General features: G+C 41.6%; 2 protein-coding genes across 4 annotated transcripts in view; one reads left to right on the plus strand and one right to left on the minus strand.

The window, feature by feature from the left end:
- Window positions 1-10,103, minus strand: part of rnf215 (ring finger protein 215) — a 12,929-nt gene extending 2,826 nt beyond the window's left edge. Inside the window, exons 1-10 of one of the 3 annotated variants that reach the window (XM_082555731.1) lie at window positions 9,991-10,103; window positions 4,533-4,676; window positions 4,057-4,209; window positions 3,834-3,905; window positions 2,398-2,483; window positions 1,720-1,774; window positions 1,512-1,616; window positions 1,178-1,294; window positions 293-436; window positions 20-122 (exon numbers count right to left, since the gene is read on the minus strand). In XM_082555731.1, coding sequence (XP_082411857.1) covers window positions 20-122; window positions 293-436; window positions 1,178-1,294; window positions 1,512-1,616; window positions 1,720-1,774; window positions 2,398-2,483; window positions 3,834-3,905; window positions 4,057-4,209; window positions 4,533-4,676; window positions 9,991-10,083 — 1,072 coding nt within the window. In that variant the 5' untranslated portion in view covers window positions 10,084-10,103. Of the gene's footprint in view, window positions 1-19; window positions 123-292; window positions 437-1,177; window positions 1,295-1,511; window positions 1,617-1,719; window positions 1,775-2,397; window positions 2,484-3,833; window positions 3,906-4,056; window positions 4,210-4,532; window positions 4,949-9,990 lie in introns of those variants that run through there. The other 2 variants (XM_082555732.1, XM_082555730.1) reach the window with 2 other exon arrangements.
- LOC309719564 (SEC14-like protein 2) lies at window positions 5,780-27,305 on the plus strand. Its single transcript, XM_082555729.1, has 12 exons — window positions 5,780-6,109; window positions 12,747-12,822; window positions 18,164-18,207; window positions 19,825-19,887; window positions 20,011-20,199; window positions 21,345-21,440; window positions 21,520-21,580; window positions 21,656-21,739; window positions 21,833-21,939; window positions 24,950-25,089; window positions 25,864-26,033; window positions 26,109-27,305. The coding sequence occupies exons 1-12, from the start codon at window positions 6,056-6,058 to the stop codon at window positions 26,258-26,260; spliced, it is 1,236 nt and encodes a 411-aa protein (XP_082411855.1). The 5' UTR covers window positions 5,780-6,055; the 3' UTR covers window positions 26,261-27,305.
- The last annotated feature ends 322 nt before the right edge of the window (window positions 27,306-27,627 follow it).

Genomic DNA, 27,627 nt, shown 5'->3' on the forward strand with positions numbered 1-27,627 from the left:
TACGAGTGTGTAAACTCACTGAGGATGCTGCGCTTGCACAGAGGACAGGTGTGCTGCAGCAGCAGCCAGGGGTCGACACAGTCTCTGTGATACTCGTGAAGACACGGCAGCACCCGCAGACACTGAGACGACATTTTATAGATGCATCATTTATTTAAATCACAAAGTTAGCCAAAAAGCAGAGCGTGTTTGACTATTTACTCTCATCATTCACAGTCACTCCCTTCTTACTGAATTAAACAGAGTTATAGTGTGTGTGTGTGTGTGTGTGGGGGGGGGGGTGTCGGCTGACCTGGTTGTTGTTAAAAGGCTCCAAACAGACGGCGCAGGTTTCCGCCTCTGCCAGCTGCGACGGGTCACACCAGGGTTTGGGCTGACGGTATCGTTTGGTCTTCAGGGATGACATCCTCTTCAGAACGTCCTGTTTGGGAAGGAGCTGAAAAACACAGTTCAATTCAATTCAATTGTATTTATATAGCGCCAAATCACAACAAAAGTCACCTCAAGGCGCTTCATGATACAGAGAAAACCCAACAATCATATGACCCCCTATGAGCAAGCACTTTGGCGACAGAGGGGAGGAAGAACTCCCTTTTAACAGGAAGAAACCTCCGGCAGAACCAGGCTCAGGGAGGGGCGGGGCCATCTGCTGCGACCGGTTGGGGTGAGAGAAGTAGCCAGCAGAACATCTCATGTACCGCTGATTTTTATTTCTGTGTGGGTGTAATTGTAGAGACGTTAGCTCATAGTATTAGATGACTTGAGGTGAATGTTGTTGTGATTTTAGTGTTATATAAATAAAATTTAATTGAAACTGCACGACAGAGGCCTGACTTAAAGTTCTCCTCACAGACAGCTTTTGTTTTGTGTAGGCTGCTTTGTTGTGCTCTTTGCCTCGAGCCTCTGTACTGCGGAAGTTTACACATTTGCTTAATGAACGCAAGGTCGCCGATTCACTCCCAGCCACACACACTGAGGTTACATCAGGAAGGCATCCAGCATTTAAAAATATCTGCTCTCAACTGTTCCTGAGAGCAGATACCTCAGGAACAGTTGCTGCTGTTTGAATCTTTTATTTGAAAGGAGCAGCCAATCAGAAAAACTTGGCTTAAAAAGGGGGGGGGGACCCGAGGGGCTGTGCCAAAGCAAATTTTAAATAAAAAACATAATTGTCTACCTCTAAGTCGTCGTTCAGCTGGCGGCCTTGGTACTGCCAGCGAGCCTGAACGATGACTCCTGTGCTGAGGATCAGAGCCACCAGGAGGACGGTGTCCCACAGCTGCTGCAGGTACTTCTGTGAAGCAGCAACAACACGGATTCCTCTACATCACAAACAAGAAAAGTCTTCCAGATAAATTAGCTTATATTTCTAATTCTGTACCGTTCCATCTAATCGGGTTATCTTGACAAGTAGGAAGTCAGAGGTTTAGGCTCTAACACGAGTTACTCACTCGGCTCCTATGCAGCAGCTTAAAAGCAGACGTGTGTTTGACTGTGTCGTGTTTGCCCACCTGGACCTGAGAGTTGGTCTCGCCGGTGCAGATGACCCCCTGCCACTCCCCGTAGCGACCTCCTCTCGACCGCCCGCAGCTGGACCACAGCGTGAGCGTGGCTCCCTGCCCGAACACACAGCAGCAATGCGCTCACTGTCAGCTCAGCCTGTCATCTGTTCACTCACCACTGGAGGGTGCTAACAACTGAGATGGGTGTGGATCTCACCAGGTTGTCCTGCAGGATCGTCCTGTATGTGATTTTTGCCGTCGCCTGAAGGCCCCTGTGAAGAGGTCGGTGCAGATTTAGGTGCCGATAAAAATCATCTGCCACCTTCCAGTCCTCCTGCTTTGTTTGCATTTTTCTCCATTAGTGTTTCCAACAACCAACAAGCGCAGACTGTATATCAATGATGGCTAAGAACATCTGCATCCTCTCTCACGGGCAGCAGAGGGTGACATTTGTGACATCTACTGGACTCAATCACTACTTGTAAGTTTTTTTCATACAACACAGTGCTTGTATTGTGAAATACGGACACACTGATGCTGCCATTTTCAAATCCACATAAGACACATTTGACATGAAAGCCTATCGATAAATTGTAAACATCTCGCCTTGATGTGATTCTCCTGTCTCAGTGAGGCTGTTGAAATTGAGTGTGGCAGAACCTGAGTTTACTGCATGCATGCTTGAAATACCCTTGAAACCCATTTTTAAGGTAAGTTAACCTCCCACTGTTACTTTTTGAAGTTGTTCTGTGAAACTATGCAGGGCGCATTCAAATTAATGCACAGTTTCCATCAGCGTTCCGTCCCTCTGAATTGCAAACACATGTGCCATTATATGCAACTCACACTCATGGACGCATGTATGCAGCTGCATCTCTGATAATCAGGCACTGACCTGAGCAGTGCTCCGATCAGCTTGGTCACATTTTCTGATGTCTGGATCACAATGATGGGCTTGGACAGCACCTGGGATAAATCCATCTACAAACAGGAAAAACAGGGTTAAGAATTCAGCAGACTGAAATGTAAACACAGTCAGAGCTGTGCAGTTGAAAAAGACTTATTTAATGATATCTGCATGTTTCCATGCATAATGGTGGCTCTTCAATTAAGTTAGATACAACATAAAATACTATAATAGTCTCATATGAGAAAATAGAAATAGAGGTTGCGGCAACATCAAAAGCGGATTTACACAGTAAACCTAAAACAGCCACCAGCATTATTACTGTCAATGATCTGATAAGAAGCATGCACAGAGTGCAACAACGGCACATTTGGCTGGGCTGTTATGAAAGAAAGGTTCAAAAAACAAAAACCCTTTTCATCATGCTGTGTACTGCATGTCCTCTCACTGGCTTAATAAACATTAGATTCGGCCTCTCTTGCAGACAAAGAGTTAGCTGAGGTGCTTTGTGATTTACTAAATTATGAAGCGTACTTCCTAAACGATCAACACAAAAAGGTAAATGACACACAGGTTCATGAATGTCAGGAAATTTTGAAGAAAACAAATGTATGTTTCTCAGGTTTTCAGGGTCAGAGTTCATGTTTCAGGTCCAAACAATTCTCTTCCTCCTCATCGCCTGAAGAATCCCAGCAGAGCCTGCTCTTGAAGAGGTCTCCTCCTGTAAAAGGGAGTTCTTCCTTCCCACTGTTACCAAAGGGTGTTCACAAGGGGTCATCTGACTGTTGGCGGTTTTCTTTCTTATACTGCGATCAGTACAGTTACATCTGAGATCATAAAATAAAGCAGCAGTTTGGCTATGATAAAACTATTAATGATGAAGTTGTATCAAACGTGCCTCCCCGCTTAGATGTCTGCTGGGAGGGAGTAAGATGTGAGGACAGGGAAACGAGAAAGGCAGCTGGGTTACACTCATGGGAACTGTAAGTGCTGCTCTCAGATGATCCTCTCAGTTTCACTCTTCTTGAGGGATTCATGAAGAAATCCAAAAAAGCTTCTGCAAAGACATCCTTTTATGTTGTTGTCATCTCTGTCGCTTGGGGACTTCACTGGACCTAAACCTCAGATCTGTTTCTAATAGAATGTGAACATTTGAACTGTTGTTATATATGCAGCCATTTTTATGCCTTGTCCTGACACAGACTGGCATGAGGATGTTCACACTCCAGCGGCACTTGCAGTATAACCTGCAACTTTACTTTCAGCCTGTAACTTGCATCGGGGTCATGTACATGGACTGGCACATGTAAAAATAAGTCAAATAAGGAAAACGTCTGAGGAAGTTGCCGTACAGTTATGATGGAAAAGATGGAGAAACAAGATCCGTATCAACTGCAGACACATCCTTCTTTCTGAATTTTTACCTCACTGACGGTGTTTTGGTTGAGAGCCAGAATAATCAGCGCCGACGCTCCGAGGACCAACGCTCGCTTCATCTTGAACAGAGAGAAATCGATGTTACCTTTCAGGTTTAACTAAAATACTTCTAAAATACTGAAAACAGACTGATCACAGAACTAAAGCAGAAAGGCAATGTGGAACATGTGAAAACTAAGCAGTTGACTGAACTGTACAAATACCACTCACTTTATTTACCACAGCATCAGCGAAGGACTCCTGGTTCCCAGTCGAGGCTTTGCTTTCGTCTATCTCCACGGGCACAACCCCGATCCACGGCTCCTGCTTCTTGATGTCAGCCTCGTCTTCTCCTTCGTCCACTGGTGTCACCTCATCTCTAACCTAAAGACAAAGGACAGGGAAACAGGCTGAACATCTGCCCTGCACCAGGGTGGAAGTTCTGACGGGTGATTGTTGATCTGTTTTTAATATTAGTACATCTTCTTTTATCTCTTTTACCTGAAAGGTGTGATTGGTCCACATACAAAAAAGGCAACACGTTAAAGTTAAATTTTTCTATCTAAAATCTTATTTTAAGCCAAAAAAAAAAAAAACGTAGTTAACAAAACAAATTGCTATTTTGGGCTCGTGTCACCCGCATGTACCACTCTATTAAAGGACCAGGACAAGAGCCGAGCAGCTTTGACCCCCCCAGGCCCACTCACCAGGACCAGGTCTGCCTCCAACTCTTCTCGCTCCTCGTCCCGCTGCTCGGAGCTCCCACCGCCCAGGCTGGACTCAACCACCTCCCCCTGGAGCAGGTCGCTCGCATCTGGCCGCTGTTCCAAGAAAACCTCTACCAGAGCAACCTGCTCCGCCACCGCCAGCAGCCCCGGCCACCGCAGCAGCAGCAGTAGCAGGAGCGGTAACGACACCCCGAGGCAGCACCAGCGAGGGGAAGCCATGACCCCCAAAACAACACAGAGGAAATAGAGCAGAAAACTGCAATAAATCCACGGTTTTAATCAACTGTCAGACATTGTTTTGGAAAAGCCGTAGCGCTTCCCTTCGCCAGTTAGCTCGCAGAGCCCCAGAGAATGTAAACAAGAAAAACAGCTTCCGGTCGAACCCGGAAGCTGCAGGATAATTATTCTCTTGCATAGGAAAAACGCAAAAAAGGCCCTTTAGACAGCATCGACAGAAATTAAATCACATGCTAATGCTGTTGATTAGCTATCGATGTATCACACTGGTTATGAACTGCCAACTTTAGCATATGACTGTTTCTCACGCTAGCGTACAGTCGCTGAGCTTTTAATTTAAACAGAGACGAATAAAAACACCGAGAGAAGTACTCTCCCACACTTCCTTTTTCGCTTTAAAGCTAGGACTCAACCCTACAGCTAAAGTTCCGTATAAAACATTTTCAAAACGGCCTGGTGTTTATACTAAGATGGTGAATAACTAAATTCCCTTTATCAAAGTCTAATATTTTTCAGAAAGCACTGGAGATAAAAATCAGGATCTTTTAACAAGTTCATTTTCTCACTTGCCCGGTACGATATAGGATAGCACACTCACACATTATTAGTTTTAATGATAAATTAAAACGAATAATACGCAGTTAAACATAACTTTATAAAAGTGGCATAATACGCAATAACTTAATTTAATTAACGATGTGAAAACGCTTATTGTATGTGCGCATGTGCAAGATTTGTTGTTAATTTATTTTCTTTTCCTTTCTGTCCCGACAATGTCTTACCCAAAAGGGAAAAAACACCTACTATTAAACGTTAAAGAGCTTAAAATTCTCAGTGTAAGGCCTCGTAGATTAAATTACTTTACTCTTTATTTTCAGCTGATTAGCTCGACAATTTAATGGCGAAAGATACATTGAATAATTCTGTATTTAATAACATGATTTTAATAGTGAGTGAACCTATGAACAGAGAAGGCGGGGCTTCTGCTCTCCGTGGCCCCTCCCTCTGCTGCAGAATGACGCTCCTGTCATTTCCCCCTTTTTCTTTGGCTGAGTTAGCCAGCTGGGCTGGATCTTTAAGCATAGGGTAAAAACGGGCGGTGTGAGAGCCGTGTTTACATTTTTCCCCCCTCTCATACGTTTTGCACCACCGGGCAGTGTCACCGGAGGATAGCAGGACGCTGAGGCCGTGGATGAGCATCACGTGGAGGCGTCAAAGACGGAACTTTGAAGGAGCTCTGCTGTCTTTATCCACAGGTCGGAGGCATGAGCGGGAGAGTGGGAGACCTGAGTCCTAAACAGGCTGAGGCGCTGGAGCAGGTCAGTTTCATAATAATAAGAGTTTGATAACGCGACTGAATGGGGTGATGCCTTCACTCTGGCCTTATCTGTCTTCATCTGCTTCGCTGTTTTCACAGTGTGTGGTTTCCGTCACAGTGTGAAACGCTCTAATAATGTGTGTAGAGGCTCACAGTGAGCTGTCACAGCATGCGCACAGACGCTGTCCTGCATTTATTTCCTTTCTAGCCCATATATCACAGTGGAGTCTCCTCTGTCTAATTAACCGAAAATATTAAGGGTTTATACGCAGCACTAATGTTTTCTGTTAATGTTAGCCATATACTGATGTGTTATTGATCAGCAAAGAGACTATGGAGGAAGGTTAAATTTGCTAAACTAGATTAAATTTAAATATCACCCAAGTTTGACACTGTGGTGTCTTTATTTCCTGTGAGTCTGTCAGTAAGCCACACTTTATGAAGGGCTTATAAGGATTTTTTAAATTATTGTCAATTTGAACCCGTTTCTCTCTCCACTCTGAAGCGTCTAATTGATAAATTGAACAATACTAACTGTGTACATGATGCTCTCCCATCCCGTATTGTTAAGGATTGTTTCAGTGTAATTGGACCTTGTTTATTGTCCATATTGAACTTCTCCTTGCTTTCTGGCTATGTACCTTCAGCTCTCAAGCATGCCATAATCCAACCTGTTCTAAAAAAAAGGAACCTTGAGCTTAGTGATTTTGCCAATTTTAGGCCAATTTCTAAGCTTCCCTTTCTGGCTAAAATACTTGAGAAGGTGGTTCTGCTCCAACTGCAGACCTACCTTGATGAGAATAATATAAATGATAAATTTCAATCGGCCTTCAAACAACATCACAGCACAGAATCAACATTGCTTCGTGTTTTCAATGATCTCCTACGAATGGCTGACAACGGACGCCCCTCAGTCTTAGTGCTTTTGGATCTATCATCGGCATTTGACATGGTTGACCATAATATCTTATTAGCGAGACTTGAGCACACTGTAGGCATCAAGGGTGCTGCCCTGGATTGGTTTAAATCCTATCTCTCCAATCGGCTCTCTACGGTACATCTGGCTACATCCTCTTCCTCGGCTGTACCTGTTTGCTGTGGTGTCCCCCAGGGATCTGTGCTGGGCCCTACCCTTTTCTCATTATACTTGCTTCCTTTAAGTGCCATCTTTGAGAAATACCATATTGCTTATCACTATTATGCAGATGATATCCAGCTCTATTTTGAGCTAAACGACGATCTTGCTCTGTCTCTGAATAGCCTCCGAGAATGCATGTCTGAGGCCAAGAAGTGGTTGTTGTCGAATTCTCTTATCCTTAATGAGAAGAAAACCGAGATTATGATTTTTGGTAGTAATGCTCTTCGTGCCAAACTCCGGGATGCCTTTGGTTTTCTTAGTTGTTCTCTCTCTGATACTGTCAGGAATCTGGGTGTCTTATTTGACAGCTCCTTTTCACTTGACAAACAAGTGTCTGCTGTTGTCAGATCTAGTTTTTACCAGCTTCGTCTTATCTCTAAGGCTAGGCGCTACATCCCGCATAAAGATCTCGAAAAGCTCATCCACGCCTTTGTAACGTCGAGGCTAGACTATTGTAATTCACTTTATTGTGGTCTCCACTCTTCCCTTTTACAGAGATTACAGACAGTTCAGAATGCTGCAGCTCGCATTCTAACTAAAACCAGCAAGTTTGCCCACATTACTCCTGTCCTTGCCGATCTGCACTGGTTGCCTGTCAAATATCGTATTCAACTTAAAATTTTGTTGTTTACTTTTAAAATTACTAACAACACTGCACCCAGCTACCTTAAGGACCTTTTAAACCCTTATGCTCCTGCCAGGGCTTTAAGGTCATCGTCACAGTTACTGCTGGCTCAGCCCAGATCTCGACTTAAGACTAGAGGTGATCGATCGTTTGCTCTTGTCGCACCTGTGCTGTGGAACAATCTCCCGATTGGCATCCGGGCATCTGATTCTATTCATTCTTTTAAATCACAGCTTAAAACATATCTTTTTAAACTTGCCTTCTCCACCTTTTAATTGCTGGTTTGTTTGTTTGTTTGTTTGGTTCCTGTGACCTATTGACCTCTTGTATTAATTCCCTCCTATCTTTCTATTGGTGTCTTTTATTATGGTGGTACAGCTTTTATCTTGCTATTACCCATGTGCTGTAGTCATTCTTATTGGTAGCTTTTATCTATGAACATAACTCGTTATTTTTATTTATCCGTTATCAATGTTTGAACCTTTTATTGTTTTATGTAAAGCACTTTGGTATGCCCAAGGCTTTTAAATGTGCTCTATAAATAAAGATGATTATTATTATTGTTGTTGTTGTTGTTGTTGTTGTTGTTGTTGTTGTTGTTGTTGTTTTAAACTTGATTATATTTTGATTTTTTTAAAGATCAGAATTCAGCCCATAGAATAAGGACGGCGTTGTAGCAAATAATCAGCTAATCTGACTAAGAAACTCAGATTTTAGTTGCTGTCTAAAACCCATTAGATAGTCAGTGTTCAGTACATTTAAAATCCTAATATTTTACAAGCCAGTGATGTTCCAAATAATTATTTGTGTATTTGCAAAAAAACATTTGTATCCATATTTAAATGAATGTAAATGACTTTTTGGCCTATAATTTGCCAAACAACGGACAAGTAATTCTGAGACAGAAAAAAGGAGCTGCAGTTAGTTTTTGGCACAGTAACATTTACGTCTCACTGACATTAAAAATGTCCTTTTCTCCATCTGTATGTAAACAAAGTGTTAATAAAAATATATTAAAACGTCTTTTTTAAGATTACCCCTGTGCTCGTCGGTGCACATTTTCCACCAAGAAGTGAGAGTGGGAAAACATCACTGAAAAACAATAGGTGCTATTTCAGATTTATAGTGCTGTGCAAACGTCTTGAGCCATCATCATTTCTTTATATTTTGGGGCCGGTGATGTCGGTGATCTTGTCTAAATGAACTTGGGAAAGTACAATCAGATTTTCATCCACCATACAAAACCATCTGGAAAGCATGTGATTGGCAACGGCTTCGTTTTTCAGCATGACACTGATCCCAACCACACAGCCAGTGCAGTAAACCCATCATGGATAGAAAACAAACAAACAACACCAAATGGAGCACTAGCAGTCATGATCGGCCTCTCCAGAGCCTGGATTTCAACATTATCATTGCAGTGTGGGATCATATAGACAGACAATGGGAAACAAAAAGCCACCAACATCTAAAGAAGAGCTTCGAATGTCCTTCATGAACCATAGAGAACTATTCCTAAAGACGTCAAACCAAATATTGACTTTCAAGCTCCTGTTTGTGCCTTATGTTTCAGTAAGTCGTTGCACCCATTTCCCATTTTTCTAACAAATTATTAACTATAAAGAAATCTGATGTGGCTCAAGACCTTTGCAAAACATAAGTTCAAACTTCAGTATTATGTTTATTGTTCAAACTAGTATTTCAGACAGTGAAACAGTGATTTCCTTTAACCAATAAATTACATAAATTACTTTTGAAACATGCTGCGGTCATTGAGCTGTCAAGAAAAATAACATTTTTTGTCCTTGCACAGGTTAGTAACAAGTGAGCATATCCTGAATAATCCTTCTGACTCTTAGGGTCCCTGTAGTTTACAAAATGGACTTAATTTTGTATTTGTTATGACAAAAAAACAGTAACTCATCCAATAAACCCACAAGGACAGTGTTTTACTGGAACATTTCTGGATACAGTTATTGGTTAACAGCTTGTGAGCGGCTAACCACAAGCCAGTGAGCTTGTGGTTTCACAGTCAGATCCACCCTTTGTCATGTGATGGATTGTGTAGATTACTGGACTCATCCATCAGATGGAATTAATTAAGGAAGAAAAAACAAACCTTTATGTTTGTGTTGTTTAAATCCAGCAGGAAACAAATCACATAAAGCCAAACAGGAGCAACACAATGGAAAAGCCACAGGCAGACAAACATTCAGTTCAGTGTAGGCAATTAGAAACACCAGGGTACACAGCTGAAACCAATCAGGGAAAACAAGACAAGGGAAGCAAAACTGAATATAGGGCACAAAAATATGGAGAATATCAGAATAAAACAGGAAGGAACTTAACATAGCGATGGAGACTTAACTAGACACAGGCAACACGGGTGAGGAAGGGTGAACTGAGACAGGGAACACAATACACACAACAGTAACTGTAAAAAAAGGCAGAAGAGTGAGAACACAACAAGACACTGAGAATTAAACTGAAGAAAGTTTATAATAAGAGAACTTAAAGGTCCAAAAACACAAAACACAGGGTTCATAACACGACTGCCCTAAATGATGGGAAACGTCACAGTGGGTACGGAAATTTGTTTATGAAAAAACAGGCTCTGCCACGACTTTCTCGCAAAATAATTCCTTTCTGGATAAATAAACATTGAAAAAAACAAAAACAAAGCAGTTCTTAGTCATTAGCAACATTATCAGCTGCACCCCATTAAGAGCAGTCCTGTTGGAAGACCACGTTCAGCTCCACATCTGTTATCATATGATGTCAGGGGTCTGCTGTCATTCATCATTTAGCTGAAGGGAAAGTCTGTTATCTGCATCTATACACACTGCAAAGTGTACGATAAGGCCAAAAGTTTATGGACATGTTCTATTAGTTCATATTAACCCTCCACAGCAGAGGTCTCTGCTGCAGGGCAGGAGTGTTTTTACAGTAAGAAAGATTGAGACATATACTACACTGTTATGATAAAGGTAGATAAATTATACATAGACTAGCATTTCTACTGCAAGGCTCCTTCACCGAGTCACACCCACATTCATACAGTGCTTTTATCTTTGTTGATCTGTGCGCACACTCACACAGCATCAGGGTTTAGTAGTTTGCTCCAGGCGATCGTGGTGATTCCAGCTTTACTAAACAGCCGTTTAGTTCCATGTGTCTTTAAAAGTTCACTATTATGTGAACATTGTAATCCACATGCAGTGTGGTATATTGCTAAAATTGCACATATTTTTCTAAAATGATCTCAGGCTTATTAAATTAAAGATGGAAATTAAAGATCTCATTAACTGTCATTTAAAATGATGGGTCATGATCGTTTTAATCGAGTAACAAACCAAAAAATATTAAAATTATTTGCTCTTCTTTTCTCAGTCTGGTGCTGTGAAGCATATGAGATGCTCCTGTGTCTCTTATCCACATCCGTTAAGTTATGGGTTTATGGGAAGTTTTGGTGCTGCTGAAAAAACTGATTTTCATTGCCTGGCAAAGTATCTGATTTAAACTGTGGGTGCAAAAAAACGTTTTAGTGATTTATGGTTAAAACCAGCAGCAGTTACTGTAGGTTTGGTGCGTGGACAGAAGGATGTGACTTTATTTCTATATATGAAAAGACATTAAAATACATACAGTTAGACCAATAAAATTGTAGGTTTAATCAATATCTTTTTACAGCAGTGGTTTTCAGTGGTTGAAAAAGTATTTCAGGCCTGAGAGGTCGGTTGGGTTGTCTGGCTTTCTGGGTGTGTCTCGTATTTTGCCGGAATATGGTGTTAAGTGGAAGGTGTGTGGATTTCAGGTAACGTCACATGATCAAGGTGACACACTGATATCAGGACACTTGACATGTTTCAACATGATAGTGCACATAAAGCCAGGCACTTAAAGAACTGGGTTTATTATTTCAGAACTGAACTAGTCCGCACAGATACATGAAACCTCCACCTCATCCAACACCTCAGGGATGGACAGACACACTGACTGAGCTGTAGTGGCTGTATGGGAACAAACTCCACCATCCTAATGGAAAACCTGACCATCCTGCATTTTGCAGCAACTGAACTTTTAATATTTGCCGTTTATTTCTGCCCTTTGTTTTACATTAAACTGACAAAACCAGCGATACAAATATTTCTTCTTTGTTTTAGGAAGAAATCTGACAAATCCATCCTCCATCTGTTTCTTTTCTCAACAAATACTTTTCTATGATTGCAAAACCTGCAGCCACACCCCCAAGAATTAACCTCCTGCACAACACGGGGTTGATTTGAGTTTATATGACCTCTTTTATGGGCCCCAAACTTATTATTTGACTTGATTTTATTTGCATGTTTTATCAGTAGAATCTGCTTATTTCAAAATAAACTTGTGCCTTATCTGTTCGCATTGATAACAGATAAGGGGGAGAGCTGTTATCAATGTGATACAATGAGTTGATACATTGAGTGAATATAAATCATGATACAGCAATTTTGCAAAGCTTGCATTCACATTTATTTGTGCCAGTGACTCTTGTAAGTCACAATCTGTAGAAAGGAATCAACCTGCATGTGTTGCAAGGGGAAATGATTCCATACTCGTCCTTATCTATATGTATTTGTTTGACATGCTGTTGGCTATAAAGTAAGTTTAGAGCCTAAAATGTCACGTGAGCCTGCCTCGGGCTCTGCAAACATGTTTACAGGCATCAGCTGTAATGGAAAATAGTCATTAAGTCACAAGATTCGGTGACACACACCACTGTGAAGGAAAACCTCTTTTAAGTCCGGTTTTCACTCCCAGGCTCACAGCTGGAGACATTTAGTGAAACGTTTCCTCTGAAGTCATATGCCTCTTCTTTTCTCCCGTGTCTGATTGCAGTTTCGAGTACGGGTACAAGATATTCTTCCTCAACTTCCTGCACAGCATGACCACTTCCTCTTACGTTGGCTCAGAGGTGAGTTTACTACCACTTTGCATCCGTCACTTCTCCCAAACTGAAAATGGCAAAAAGCAGAAGTTTTCCCATAATTCCACATCCTACACGCTAAAGTTATTTTCTCCTGTAATGCAAACTGGGAAAAAAATCTGGTTACGTTATTTCACTTGTGGAGTAAGACGAGTGAAATAACGTGGTGGCTTATTGCATGAAAAGACATGAAGCAACGTGTTTTCATGACTCTGCTCACATAAACCAACATGTGCACTCAGCACGACACCTCTTATACCGTTGAGAGAGGGGGAGGCGGGTCTTCTTGTACCCCTTTTTAATGCCCCTGTAGGCCCCACCCTTCTGTCTGCGTCTGGTTCACATTTTGACACACACACACACACACACACACACACACACACACACACACACACACACACACACACACACACACTAATCTGCCCCTCCCTGCCTGTCAGCTCTGACACTGTAAAATATACAAATGTGAATAAATACAATAAAATAACACAATGCAGACTAACAAGGGGAGCCTATAGAGAGTTTATTGAGCTTCTTTTTGCAAAGCAAATGTGTTTGGCAAAACGGTGCCATCAGATCACGATTGCTAAAGTTGCTGTCGAGAGGAGAAGTTCTTTTGCCAAAAGGTGACAAATAAATAAGCGATAAATACAAAAATTGGAGGTCTTCTTTGTGTAACTGATATCCAGAGTCTGAATAGGTGGTAGTTTTGCACCCTGGAGGAAGCACAGCGATTAAAGCAGGCCTTGTTCTGATTAAGTCCTGAAGCAGAAGCCTAGCACTCTGTGTATCAGGCTAATCCACGGCTAATCGCATTAAAGGTGCACTACGGCTGTCTGCTGCTCTTCTAGGTTTCAGTTCCCTGGATTTTTGATAACAATGAAGAAGTGTCTCATAATGAGCATTTAGACTGGCGGTTAGGGCGTGCTGTTCTCTTTAAGTCGGCCTTACTAAATGAGCGTAAATGCTGTGAAATGCCTGATTTGCTTCTCAGAAAGCTGAGCGTCACAGCTCCAAACATCGACAATGAAGGTCTGTTTGGACAATGCATGCTCTAAATGATACGAGTTATGTCACGCTCAGCATCACACTGTAGGAACAGTGCAGCTTAGTGATTCCCAAGAGGCAAAAGTAGCCCAGGAGGTATTTGTGCCATGGGGTACATGAACAGATTAGTTCTGTATCTGTAACCAATCTGAAAAAACCTGCATGCAACCTGAACAAATCTGAGCTGAAAAGTTGCCTAAAAGTGATGAATAAGCACTCGAAGATGGCGCCTGGTCGAACCATATTGACTTTCAAGATCATGGATCATTGGAAATGTAAAAACTCGATATTTACCTTACATATATTTCCATCTGTATGTACACATGCTGCACCTGTTTCCCATTTTCCTAACAAAATATAAGGTAATGAGGGGTGGCTCGACACTTTTGCACGGTACTGTAGTTAAACTATGAGGATGACACAGTTAGGAAATATTGATTAAAGTGTGGCTGGCAGTTCAAGCTGTTGGCTAAGAATATGGAAATGCATAGTCTTAGCTAAACGTAGAGGATAAAAGCTCTTTTCATCTGCTTCCTTATTCACCAAATTCACCACAGCAGGTGGGATGCCCTTCCTGATGCAACCTTAAAAGGATTTATGTCTTCTCCTCAGATTAAACCATGGGTTTTTACACTTGGTAGGTAGACTGCACTGGATAAAAAGTTGCAATAGCTTCCTAAAATTATGAATAACAAGTTTAATTAACTAAACGTATAGCTAGCTTAAAATAAAGGACCGGTTATTTTCAGTGTTCACTAAACACAATTTAGAGTAGCTTTTAAAGAAAGAAATAACTGAAATTAACTGGATGAGTGATTGAAAGCGAATTCTAGTAGTAATTGATGGTCGTCACTGTTTGCTGGTCATAACTGCAAGTCTGCGATAATCTGAATGTCCAGATTTACGTGGGCCTGGAGTGCCATTTATGTTGTGCTTGTACACCACTCAAAGAATTTTAGATTACAAGCCACAATTTGAACGTTAAACATCAGAGGTGTTGTTGGTGGAGATGTTGTAGAGCCCATCTGACGGGAGCTTTTAGATGAAAAACAGTGGTGTGGTTTATTGGTGTGAAGCAAATAGCTCGACTTGGCACATGGTGAGGACGCATGATCACCATTAAAATATCAAATTCTGTGCAGACTGGGGGAGCCAGGGATTGAACCACCAACCTTCCATCTTGGTTTCCTGGTAAATAAACGAGAATAGAACATATACTGTGGGAATGAGAAGAAATGTGAAAAGCCCGATCACTTCCATTAAAGCCAGTCAGGGATGTCTGTGTGCTGTGAGTGCAGCAAGGATCAGCAGGAGAGTTAAATGGCAGAGAAAATGTTACCACTTCAGCCTGTGATCATCAAACAGAGTCTGCTGAGTCAGCTTTTATTAACCACAAGCGCCAACATTTTGTACAGAGACTTCCTCTTCTGACGACCACAGTGTTAATCACGTTTGTGGGAACATGTTCATATGATGACATTTTGTTTTCCTTTGATATTAGCACGCGTTCTTTCTTTAGAACAGTAAACAGTAAGAGTCCCTGTAAGGTGCACAAATACATTATCGCTTAATTTTGGAGTTTGATCTCCCTGCATTGTTTTTTAGCGAGCATGCACCAGTGATAGCAGCGAGACTATCAGAGTTATCCGACAATGAGCTGCACACGGAGGCTTTGTACCCGTAATGAGGCACATCGTAAACTTTTATTACACCTAAAGTCGACGCTGAAAATGTCTGGAGCTGTGAAGTGAAGGTGCATGGATAGAGCCCAAATGTGAAACATAAAAAGGAGCCTTTACTGGTACAAGCAGAATCCCCAGAAGTAGCTACAAAATAGGAATCCAGTGCAGAGATCACCAGGCAGCTTAAACAGAAGCCCTGACAGACTAGCTGCAGTCGAATACTCCAAAATGACCTCGAGGGTCTTTTCCTTAATATTTTTATGAGGGAAAGCATCATGAGCTCATAAGGAATTTTATAAGGAAAAGAGATCCATGATGCACAGAGCTGATTAACCTCCTAAGACCCGAACTCTTCCACGACTTGCATTTTTAATTTCTCTTTGATATTTGGGCTGATTGGGTCCTGATGAATGTAAAAACAAAGAATTACCAGATTTTATTTTTTTTTAAACCTTATTTTTGTTTCTAAGAAAAATGAGAGCCACATATGAGGATATTGATTTAAAATTTCGATAGAACAGTAGCATTATAACGTCCTCGTAAGTGGATATCAGGCCCTTGTAGAGCAAAATTGAGTATTTTGGTCTAAATAATGCAAAAGGTGATGTCCACATATGTGGACGCCAGGTCCTAGGAGGTTATTCATGTTATTCATTCTTCCTGTTGGAGAGAGGATCCAGTACTACTCCTTATTACTTCTTATCAAATGCAGTCAATTAATGAAAGTTTCTAAAAGCTGGCATTAGAATTAAGTGATTGTATAACTTAAATGTAATTGGATAATTCTAATCTTTATGTAAAGACTGTTTGTGTGTATAAATCCACTTTCTTCATGTAAGAAGCAGATTTCATCAGAGCTGCGATTACATCTGTGGTTTTACCAGCCTTTCATTGAAGGCTCAGAACACAACGGCAAGTTATGGCCTGGAGTGAAAAATACTATTAACCAGCATTTACAGGTGTGCCACTTGTCAGCCACGTTAATCATTAGCTTTGGTTAATGGTGGTAAAGGTAAAGGACGCTCCTGTGAAGCCTCTGCTAAAGGGGGTCATAAGGGAAGCGCTGAAGCACTTTTGCCACACAGACACCTCCAGGTGACTTCAGTCAGTTAGAAAGCAGCGAGACACAGGTGGGAACAGAGCACAGGTGGGAACAGAGCACAGGTGGGAGACGGCTGCAGAGGATCAGGACGACAGACAGGGAGCGAAAGCACCCAAGAAAGAAACCCGGGGAAAAGCAATCAACAACATAAAATATGAACATAAAACATAAAATGCGCACAAAGGCACTGATATCTGCAGAAACAGTAAATGGCCTGTGTTTGTATAGCACTTTACTTAGTCCCTAAGGACCCCAAAGCGCTTTACACAACCAGTCATCCACCCATTCACACACTGGTGATGGCAGCTACATTGTAGCCACAGCCACCCTGGGGCGCACTGACAGAGGCGAGGCTGCCGGACACTGGCGCCACCGGGCCCTCTGACCACCTCCAGCAGGCAACGGGTGAAGTGTCAAACAGTGTCAAAGCATGGTGGGGTGGATGGTTGATGAAGTGGACAACATGGTGGTGTTTTCAATGCTGTAAATTTGGACATTCTGGCCTCTAATATCATATAGACCAAGTGGCGTTTGAAAGAATAACTGTCATCTAAAATTTAAAAGGTTGAAACCGTTACTTCAGACCATTAAGGTGACATGCATGTCATTACTGACCCAGAGTAAGAGGTGGCCAGGTCTTAATCCTGGCCCTGCTTTGTGCTTGAGTGTCCTCAAGGTTGCTGTTAGTGTGCCAGGAGGAAGCATTAGCTGCAGTGTAATCTAGTGGTTGAGTAAGATGTCTCGGTTCACAGCACTGTCGTGTCTTTCCACCGGACTGTCAGCTGCAGAGCTAATCACCTTAAAAGGAGCATTAGCCTGTGTGTGCACTCTGCCCTGCATCACTCGTACTCACACCGTGGTCTTAATGCCGACAGCGTTACGGAGAAGAGCTGCACGCCGACCAAAGTTTGATCATTTAAGAGACTGGTTTATATTTCTGCATAATGGCGCCACCATCATTCAAAAACATCAGCGGCAACATTTTAATAACTCCTGGCTTCTCGGCTCGTTGTGTCTGACACCTTTACACGATTTATTTTAATGTTATTTGGCCAAAGTTGGAATGACATAGTTCCAACATGAGCACTGTACTGCCATTATTCCTGCTAATATTTCCGTTAGATTCCTGTTGATAAGCAGATTTAGGAATAATATGAGAGAAAATTCCAGAGGAAGCTTATATAAATGAAAGCCTTTCTACATCACCAGCTGCCCCTTTAATTACAGCACCATGTGTTTGCGCAGTGGTTTTAGCTTTATGTAACATATCCTACATTGTATATTTCAGCATTAAACATTTGTTTAAAATATTAAATTTTACTATCTAAATTTTAAGAATCGCAGCAAAATTATGTTTCTTGTCTCTTTTCTGCGCTCTCTTATTTTATCATTTTAATTTGCACCTGTTGTATAATCCCATTCAAGCTTCATCTCTCTACAATGTGGAATAGAAGATGGATTTCAGCATTGATCATTGCTTTTTATTTCTCCTTTTCAGCCAGGAACTTCAATATCCAGAAGTCTGAGGCAATGCTGCGAAAGGTAATAAACGTGGACTTTCAGTTTTGTAGGCCTGGACTTTTAAAGGGCTTCCACGTGTAACACTCTTCTAGAAATGCATTGCACTACTGAACCGCGAGCCAAAGTACGACCATAATGCGTTCCCATGTAGTGAACGACATTCATGCGCTTAGCTGCAGCACACAATGCTCATTAGTGTGGGAGTGGCTCCAGATTAGAGAGGAGCAGTGTGGTAATTTTACGCTGTGGATAAACTGAGTCATCACTGCCACCAAAGAGATAAGATGTAGATAAAAAGGATTAAAGAAGCATTTCCATTGATGGGATAAGATTTACAGTGACTAAATTTGCTGTTGTCCACTAGGGGCAGAATATGTGAAGCTGCGTTTGCGATTATTTGCTGTTTCTGTATTTGTCGTGTTTGTATCATTGTTGCCTTCTATGAAACACAGTTTCAAACCATGATTCAACCAGGGATTAAAGCGACTACTAATCATTCACGTGTTGCTTCCATTGCTAGTTGTCATCTTCAACAAAAAATGCACACGTACTTTATGCAAAGTCTGAAGGGAGGATAGGAAATGAGAAAATAAATGTCAACCAACACTTTAGCCCCTGATGACATCAGACACCTCTGAGAAAATGTCCCGTATTTTCAAACCTGAATGCTGCAGGTAGGATCCGGTTCGCGTTCATGTTTTCGCTGAAGGCAGATTTCCTCTGTTGTTTGCCACCTTCACGTTTCACTCCAAGTTGGCATCTGAATAAAATCCCAGGTTCTTATGCTGTATGCGGACCAGTGTCCTGCAGGTTTTAGATCTCACCCTGTGTCAATTCACCTGAATCACATGATTAGTTCATTACCAGGCCTCTGGAGAACTTCAGGACTTGTTGAGGAGGTTGTTTAACCATGTAAATCAGCTGTGTTGGATCAAGAACACATCCAAACCTGCAGGACACTGGCCCTCGAGGCCTGGAGTTCCTCACCCCTGCTGTGTATATAAAAAAGAAAGTTCTCAGTGTTTCAGCTCTGTCATTGAGACAGATTATTAATGTGGGTAACACAGTTGTTTGTTTCAACTGCAGCCCTGCTGATATTTAATGGTGAGAACTACTAAATAACAAATGAAAAAAAATTAATAACTTTTGAAGTGATGACCTCTAATCTTGAAAAAAGAAGTTACAAACAAACTCCAATAAGAAGTGAACGGGAAACCAGAGGCTAACAACCCCCAGTTACTATCTCAAATAAAAACAACAGGAAACTGCACAATGATGGCCTCATAAAATCAAACAAGAAGCACAACAGGAGACACAACAACTGAGGGCATAGACACAGACTGAATACACGCATGGAGGGAAAGGTTCAGGCAAAGAGCTGAAATAAATCAGACACTCAGAGTGTGGAAAAGAACAGAAGAAGGAAGTGAAAATGTAGCAAGCGACAGAGAATTGCACCAAATAAAACAGGAAGTTAACGAAAAGTTAACTGTACTCACACAGACAACAGAAAGACTCACAAGGAGGATGGAAAGTGAGCAAAACAAGAGTAAACATACAGGAATCAATAAGAGATGAGGACAACAGATAGCACAACAATAACAACAGAAGCTAACATGCGTCCATCTTTTCTTCCAGCATTTGGAGTTCAGGAGACAGATGAAAGTAGACACAATAATCACTGAGTGGCGTCCACCAGAGGTAACCCCCTAAAAAGGTTTTATGTACATGTAATGTAGCTTCATTGTACTTTTAGAAAATGACACGGCTTCTTCGCTACTATTCCAAGCAGTGTTTGATATCAACATGGGGGTTTTCTTGCAGGTAATCGAGAAATATCTGTCAGGAGGCATGTGCGGTTATGACCGCGAGGGCAGCCCCATCTGGTACGATGTCATCGGACCCGTAGATCCTAAGGGCCTCTTTCTGTCTGCCTCCAAGCAAGACTTCATCAAGTCCAAGATCAGAGACTGCGAGATGCTTCAGAAGGAGTGTAACCTCCAGTCGGAGAGAGTAAGAGCAGACGCAGCGTTCCTGTTCACACCTCAGACTAAAATCTGATTAACTCAAAGCTCTGCTGCAGCAAAACTGCATTCAGGTGGTGCAAAATCTGATTTTGTCTTTCACCAGTTAAAAAACAAGATCGTTAGGATTCAACTTTTAGTTCTTAACAGTCGTTAAGTCGTCCGCACCCACAGGCCCGTGGTGCTGCAGGCTGACAGGGACCAGCGGGTACCCTCGGAAGCTGGGAATTTTTATGAGGGCGATCGTGGCTCAAGAGTTGGGAGTTCGTCTTGTAATCAGAAGGTTGCCTGTTCGAGCCCCGACTCCGACAGTCTCGGTCGTTGTGTTCTTGGGCAAGACACTTCACCCGTTGCCTACTGGTGGTGGTCAGAGGGCCCAGTGGCGCCAGTGTCCGGCAGCCTCGCCTCTGTCAGTGCGCCCCAGGGTGGCTGTGGCTACAATGTAGCTTGCCATCACCAGTGTGTGAATGTGTGCGTGAATGGGTGGATGATGGCTTTGGGGTCCTTAGGACCAAGTAAAGCGCTATACAAATACAGACCATTTATCAACAAAAACTTGCTAGTTTGGGTCCAATCCCGCAAACCCACCTCATCTTCGATAGCACGGTATCGTTTCATCGTTTGCACGGCTTCAGAACAACCAGGAGTGTTTCAGAAACAGGATCTTTCCTGGTTGGGCTTTTTATTTTGAAAATCAACCAGCCTGAATACTGTGCACGTTTGCCATATTCCTGGGATAACTCCCCACCTGGTGACCCTTTGGCCTCCAGCACTGCATCTTTAATTTATTTGAATAAGGATCAAAGTTAATGCAGCTGTTTTAAAGTTCAACAACTGTTTAAGATCACAGTTATTGAAAATTAGCTCAAAATTAGCATTCTTTAATCTTCATGAATTCATTAATTTTATAAATACTAAATAATCGCGTCCTAATGTTTACATTTTATTTTACTCTGCTTGTCTTATTTGGATGTCACTGAAACTGAATTATTTAATGTTCTAACATTATTTAATCACACTGTGGCTGTTTGTAGCAACTTGACTGTTAACTCTGCAGTAAACATGCATCTCTGCCACTTTTTAAAAATGATTAAAAACATGTTTTACTGTCTTTATGTCACCGTTTCCTTCCAGCTGGGGAAAAACGTGGAGTCGATCACAATGATCTACGATGTTGAAGGTCTGGGCCTGAAGCACTTATGGAAACCAGCTATAGAAACATATGGAGAGGTATAGACTTGTATGCACGTAGTGTAAAAGCAGAAAGAGCAGAAGAGAAGTTGGTGCTGATGTTTCTCTGTTGCACCAGATCCTCCAGATGTTTGAAGACAACTATCCAGAAGGGCTGAAGAAACTGTTTGTTATCAAAGGTGATTTCATACTTTTTTAAAATGACAAATTTAGCTGAACGTCCGATTGACAGATTTCTGCTTTTTCTGTCACAGCCCCTAAAATCTTTCCTGTGGCTTACAACCTCGTCAAGCACTTTCTGAGTGAGGCCACGCGACAAAAGATCTGCATCCTGGGAGGTGAGACAAAAACACTGCATGTCACTACCTCCTGTTTACAGGACGTCACCCGAAAGAGTGAAACTTAGTGTTACGGTTTCGCCGCTTTCACAGCCAACTGGCAGGAGGTCTTATTGAACCACATCGATGCTGAGGAGCTGCCGGCGATATACGGGGGTAAACTGACGGATCCTGACGGAGACCCTCGCTGTCGCAACAAGGTGAGTCAGGCTGCAGCATCCTGACTTGTTTTAGCTCGTTTTAGTTTGTTTTTGAATTAAAAATGGCTGAAAAGTTGGAGGCGACAAATATCCATCACAGATTTACAATCAGTGCTTTGGACTCACTCATAAGACATTAATATATCTGCTGCATATAATCTCAACATCTCTAAAAGAGCAGCCTCGGTCGCTGTAGTAGTATGAAGATGTTTTCTTTGGTTGCCGGGTAAATTATCGACTGTTATTCTATTGTAGTTGTTTTGCCCATGTTGATAAAGACTGTATATAAAAGATGGATGTAGCCACCTTGACATCACTCATTGGACGATCTGTCTTGAAGTCTTAAGCACAATGCCCTTCGCCATCTTTGGGTTTTGAAGGCAGACTTGTCAGTCACTATGCAGCCACACCCTAAAGCGTTCTCTGCTTATAAAGCTGTTTTACTCTAACTGTGGCCATAATATAATATCCACATTAATTTGGATGACACAACACTTGAAACTAAGTTTATAAACTCCTCAGGACCTCATCACTGAGGTCACAAATCAGGTGAAAAGAAGCTTTACATAGCTTTGGTTCCTCGTTTCAAAGACTTGAAGTGCCTCACAAAGTGACAGAGAGAGTGGATCCATGTTTACAGAGACGTGAATGTTCAAGATGTTCAGTAAACATGTTAAGTGCGTATATTTTCCCTTTTTTCTCGAGTCTGTTTGCTCATGCAAAATGAAATGCGATTAATGTAGAATAAAAATGAACTATATTTAATCGTGATTAATCAAAATTAATCCACAGTAACGCTGTGATGAATCTGATTAAAATTGTGTATGTGTATATATATATATATATATAACATTTTTTGTGTTTATTCTGCATTTACTTCATTATGTTGCATAAATATCTGTTACAAGCTTAAATATAAAGTTGAAAAGTGTAATTACAGTCAGGCTATTGATCAAGTAATGGCGATTAATCACAGTTAATAACAGAAAATTGTAAGATTAATGAGTTATTTTTTATTAAGCTTTCAAATTAACAAAGCAATGTGACAACTTTAATTTTCAAAACTGCTGTGAGTGGATAGCGTCTGACTCCAACTACAGCCAATCAGCCCTCCCGTAGACGCAGAAATAGTCACCAGTTTACCGTCCCGAGTCCCGTCTTGTAGTTTCCCTTCACTGATCTGCATCGTGTGCTCCTACAGTTTTAGCAGCTTCCCCTGTGCTTTGATATCATCCTAATATGTTGTGGGTTTACATTTGCCTATGTTTTACATAACCTCCTGCTACAGCCAAACAAACTACCACCAGGCTACTAACGCTGAATCATAAAATGTTCTGCTGGCTCTGTGTGTGAGGGATCCTGTTACACATGGATGAACCAGTCCAGTCACTGCAGGTCACTGACGATGAACGGGCTATTCCAGACTGGCTGTCTGCTGCAGGATAAATCAATACAGCTACACACACACACGAAAAAACTGTTCAGCAGATCTTTCTTGATACAATACAAAGGGCCTGTGTGTTGCACTAAAATGAATGACCAATAATATGTTTGCAGACCTGCAAATAAAAACAATCAGCTAAACCTCCCCCCCTGCTGAGTAGATGTCAGATGTTCTGTGAAGCGAGTAGTGGCCTCACCCCGCAGAAAACAGCAGCTTTGGTAGTCCTGCAGCCGTAGACGCAGCTCCAGGTGACACAACTGACCCGTGTTTGTCACTGTTTCTGTAGATAAAAAATTGGGCCGAGAACAGATGAGGAACAGAACGAGAGAAATTCATTTTGACTTCGTTGAAGGGAACAGACGCTCAGCCTCAAATGTTTTGCTTCTTTCTCTCCTTTTTTTTAACCTTGTGTGTTTAACTAGTTGTCCTTTAGCTAGCTGTGTGTCATTGATTTTCTATTGTGTTATTTTGATTTTGGTCCACGTGTGAACTTGTGCTGCCCAGTGTAGTTGTGTTGCAGAACGAGTGTTTAACTAGAAAGGTTTAAGAGTTTGTGCTGATTTGTTTCTGGATATGACGCCTCGTTATTTTCAGGTACTGTTAAACAGTTAGTGTCTTTGAAACAGCTTTGATAACATCATTTTTATATAGCTTTTAAAATAACAAGATTATTAAGTGCTTTACTAATAAAACTCTCTGGAACAACACGAGTGTAAAAGGAGAGAAGAGAAAATCGATAAATGCAACTTTCTGTTTCCAACAGGAGCCGAGTGGTCGGGGACACAAATCTGAGAAATTTACTTCATTTTAAAAACCTACTTTAAACAAAATGAAACATACATAGCGCCTTATGCACCTCACAGGGTTTTTTCCCCGTCACTCTTCCTCCTTCTGTATGAACTGTGTAAATGAATCAGACTGATGTTCTTCTCACTTGCTGTTAGTTTTGTTTTCATTCTTTGCCTCTGCCTTTCTTTTCTGTACCTGTTCGTTTTTCTGTGGCAGTCATAAAATAAAATCATCTAAAGGTTCATATCTGCAAGATTTTTAGAGAAGTGGTTACACAATAGTTTGACTTCCTCCACAATAAAGCTGACATCCAAAAGCAGCTGAAAACTTTACGGGACACTTTGTGAAACCGTGACAGCTTTTCTCAACCTCGACCTGCAGTTGGGAGCTCTGTCTGTCTGTTCGTGCTGTTAACCTGCTCGTCACCTGCTGGACCGATGGACATTAATTCAACAATACAGGCAGCTCAGGTCTCACCAGGAAGTCACTGCCCTCTGCTGGTTGCATCCTGTATTGCACTGTTATGGGAAATCGCTGAACATCATTGGTTTGACTTTATGTGAATAAAAAGAAAAACCGAAAAGAGAGAACACTTTGCTCCTTTATAACATTTTTACCAGTTTTGTGCACAACTAGACATTTTACAGGCTTTCATAGCTGTATATTGGCACAGTAAGTGAAGCCTTTTCTTCTTTCCTTCACTTTTCTGCTCTCAAACCTCTCACTCATTGTCTATGTGAGTATTTGACGCCTGTTTTTTTTGACTCTCTGCTGCAGATAAACCATGTTGGACCAGTTCCTCCCTCCTACTACGTGCGCGACCATGTGAAGGTGGATTACGAGCAGTCTGTGACCATCAGCCGAGTTTCTTCAGAGCAAGTGGACTTTGAGATCTTGTTCCCCGGCTGCGTTCTCAGGTCAGTGATAAAAGTCATACAGAGTCTATGATTAAAGGTCCTGTCAAAAGGAGACAGTCATGTAGAAAGAATAGTGTCTGTAAATTTCTCAGAGTGGAGTCGATGAGCCGTAGCTAAGAGGTCTTAAAAAGAATCATTACAGAGACAGCGTGACTCAAAGCCGCAGAGCTCTGATATGATTATGGCTCATCACGCCAGCTTGTTGTGAAGTCACTCACTTCATTCATTGTGCGATTAAAGGTTGACGCACGCCATCCATTTTTGGAGCGTGGGGAAATAGATCAATCCATATCTTTAAAATGATCTTATTCCGTTCACTTATATCACAAGAAATCAAACGACAAACCAAAAGGGTCTCTGTTCAAGCTACAGCTGGAAAAAGAGGAAGATTAAATCAGCTACATCTTTAAACTTTAAGCACAGAATCGTGACAAAAGAAGAAACAGAACAAAGTTAGGTTTGCTATTTTGAACATGTGACAGTCATGCTGACAACGTAAAATCAAGTGAGTAGGGTCCCAGTCAACCTGAGCTGCCACTTATTGCTCGGGAAGAATGTGCCCCGTCGTAGTTCGTCCTCTCCCAGCTGTAGTGAGACCATAGTGACATCATTCACTGGTTTCTAAAGTCCCATTGTGTAGCCTCGAGACAAGCGTTTCTGCCATCACCATCTTGGTTGTGAGAAACCACGGCTAACGTCCGTACCACTGTAGAGCACAGTCTAGCTTTCAAAATAAAGGCTTTGCTAATTCAAAGCATTTTTACATCCTGTTAGGTGGCAGTTTGCCAGTGACGGTGGAGACATCGGATTTGGGGTCTTTCAAAAGGCCAAAAAGGGTGAATGGAAGAAGGCGGCTGAGATGGAGGAAATCGTGCCCAGTCAGCGATACAACGCCCACTTAGTACCCGAGGATGGCTCACTGACCTGTGAGCGTCCAGGAGTCTGTGAGTGGCCTTGTGTTCGAGTGCTTCTGTGATGTTAAACCCAACTGTCTAAATACTCCATTCTGTCCTCCACAGATGTGCTGAGATTCGACAACACCTACAGCATCTTCCAGGCCAAACGCATCAGCTACAGTGTTGAGGTCCTGCTTCCTGATCATTTACAGCCCGCGCAGAACAACGGGAAGTCTGGCGACCACGTGGAAGTGGAGTGCAACAGTCAGTTATAACAAAGATGATGTCATCAGATCAGCGATGTTTAGCCGCTCAGAAAGCACAGCCTGACATACTTGATTTGAACATGTCGTGTGGATTAATAGTGTTATATCTCAGTGCTGGGTGACTCGTATTCATGTGGCATCTATTTAGAAACTCCACCCACTCTCCTCTCCGACATCACGGATCCCAGATTTTCAGCCCATTTTATCTTTACTCAGCACTGGTGTTTCAAACAGGCGCCAAATAAATGAGCTGGTTATACCACAGCGTGATACGGTGTAAACAAACAGCTGAAACCAGTAATGTTCAATTAGTATCAAACTTTGTCCATGTGCAAGGAAGTATTTTCTATAGATGCAGTAAAATTAAAGTAAAACTCTAAATATTTGAATTTATTGCAAAATGCACTAAATTTTGTGCTATTTGTCCTTTTTTTGATTCATCATTTATCAGCTGTGCCTCTAGTGATCACGCTTTCCCTGAACATACACTGTCATGTCAAAAAGAACATTTCACAGGACTCTGCAGTGAAAACTAAGAATCGCGTCATTCAGTAGCTCATAGAACCACCTTCAGCACCGTCATTACTTCAGCTCGTTGACATTTGCAGGTATTGGTTTATGCACAGCTCTCCTAAGGTCCTGTAACAGCATCTCAGTCAGGTTGAGGTCTGGATATTGACCGGACCATTGCAGCACCACGAGTCTTTTCTTTTTCAGCATTCTGTTGGAGATTTGCTGCTGCGCTTGAGCTCATTGCTTTCTTTTTCACATGACTGTGTTAACAATCAACTTGCATTCACAAAAAAAAAAAAAAAACGCTTTCATCTGAATGTTTTTCAAAGAATTGCATTAATGTAATTTATTATATAATTTAATATTTAAGTTTTAAGTCCAAGACTAAAAATATGAAGGCAGAAATGAATATAATAAGTCCTCTTGTTTGGTAAAATATACAGTATATATTATTCCTGCTATTCCAGTGAGTGAATCGTGTTAGTCTGACTCAAAGCTGTACTAACACAGCTGTGCAGAAATAAAAATGGAATAATTGTAATATTTGTTTTGTTTGATTTGAAGCTTTCATGGTACGTTCCAACATTGATGCTTCACAGATTCAAAGACCAAAAACTATACTGATGCAAAACAAATGTAAAAACCAAACTGGACAGAGTTTAGATACAGGCAGTGTTGTAATAACTCAGAATGTGACACTATGGTAAATTGTAAATGGACTTGTTCTTATCTTTTCTTCTTTCTGAACACTCAAAGCGCTTTACACAACTTGTACATTCACCCATTCGCACAAGCACATTGTTCTAAGTGCTTTCTAAGTAACATTCACACACATTCATACTCCGATGGATGCATCAGAGAGC

Source organism: Aulonocara stuartgranti (assembly GCF_965226115.1).
Source record: "Aulonocara stuartgranti genome assembly, chromosome: 12".
In the NCBI taxonomy this organism is placed as follows: domain Eukaryota; kingdom Metazoa; phylum Chordata; class Actinopteri; order Cichliformes; family Cichlidae; genus Aulonocara; species Aulonocara stuartgranti.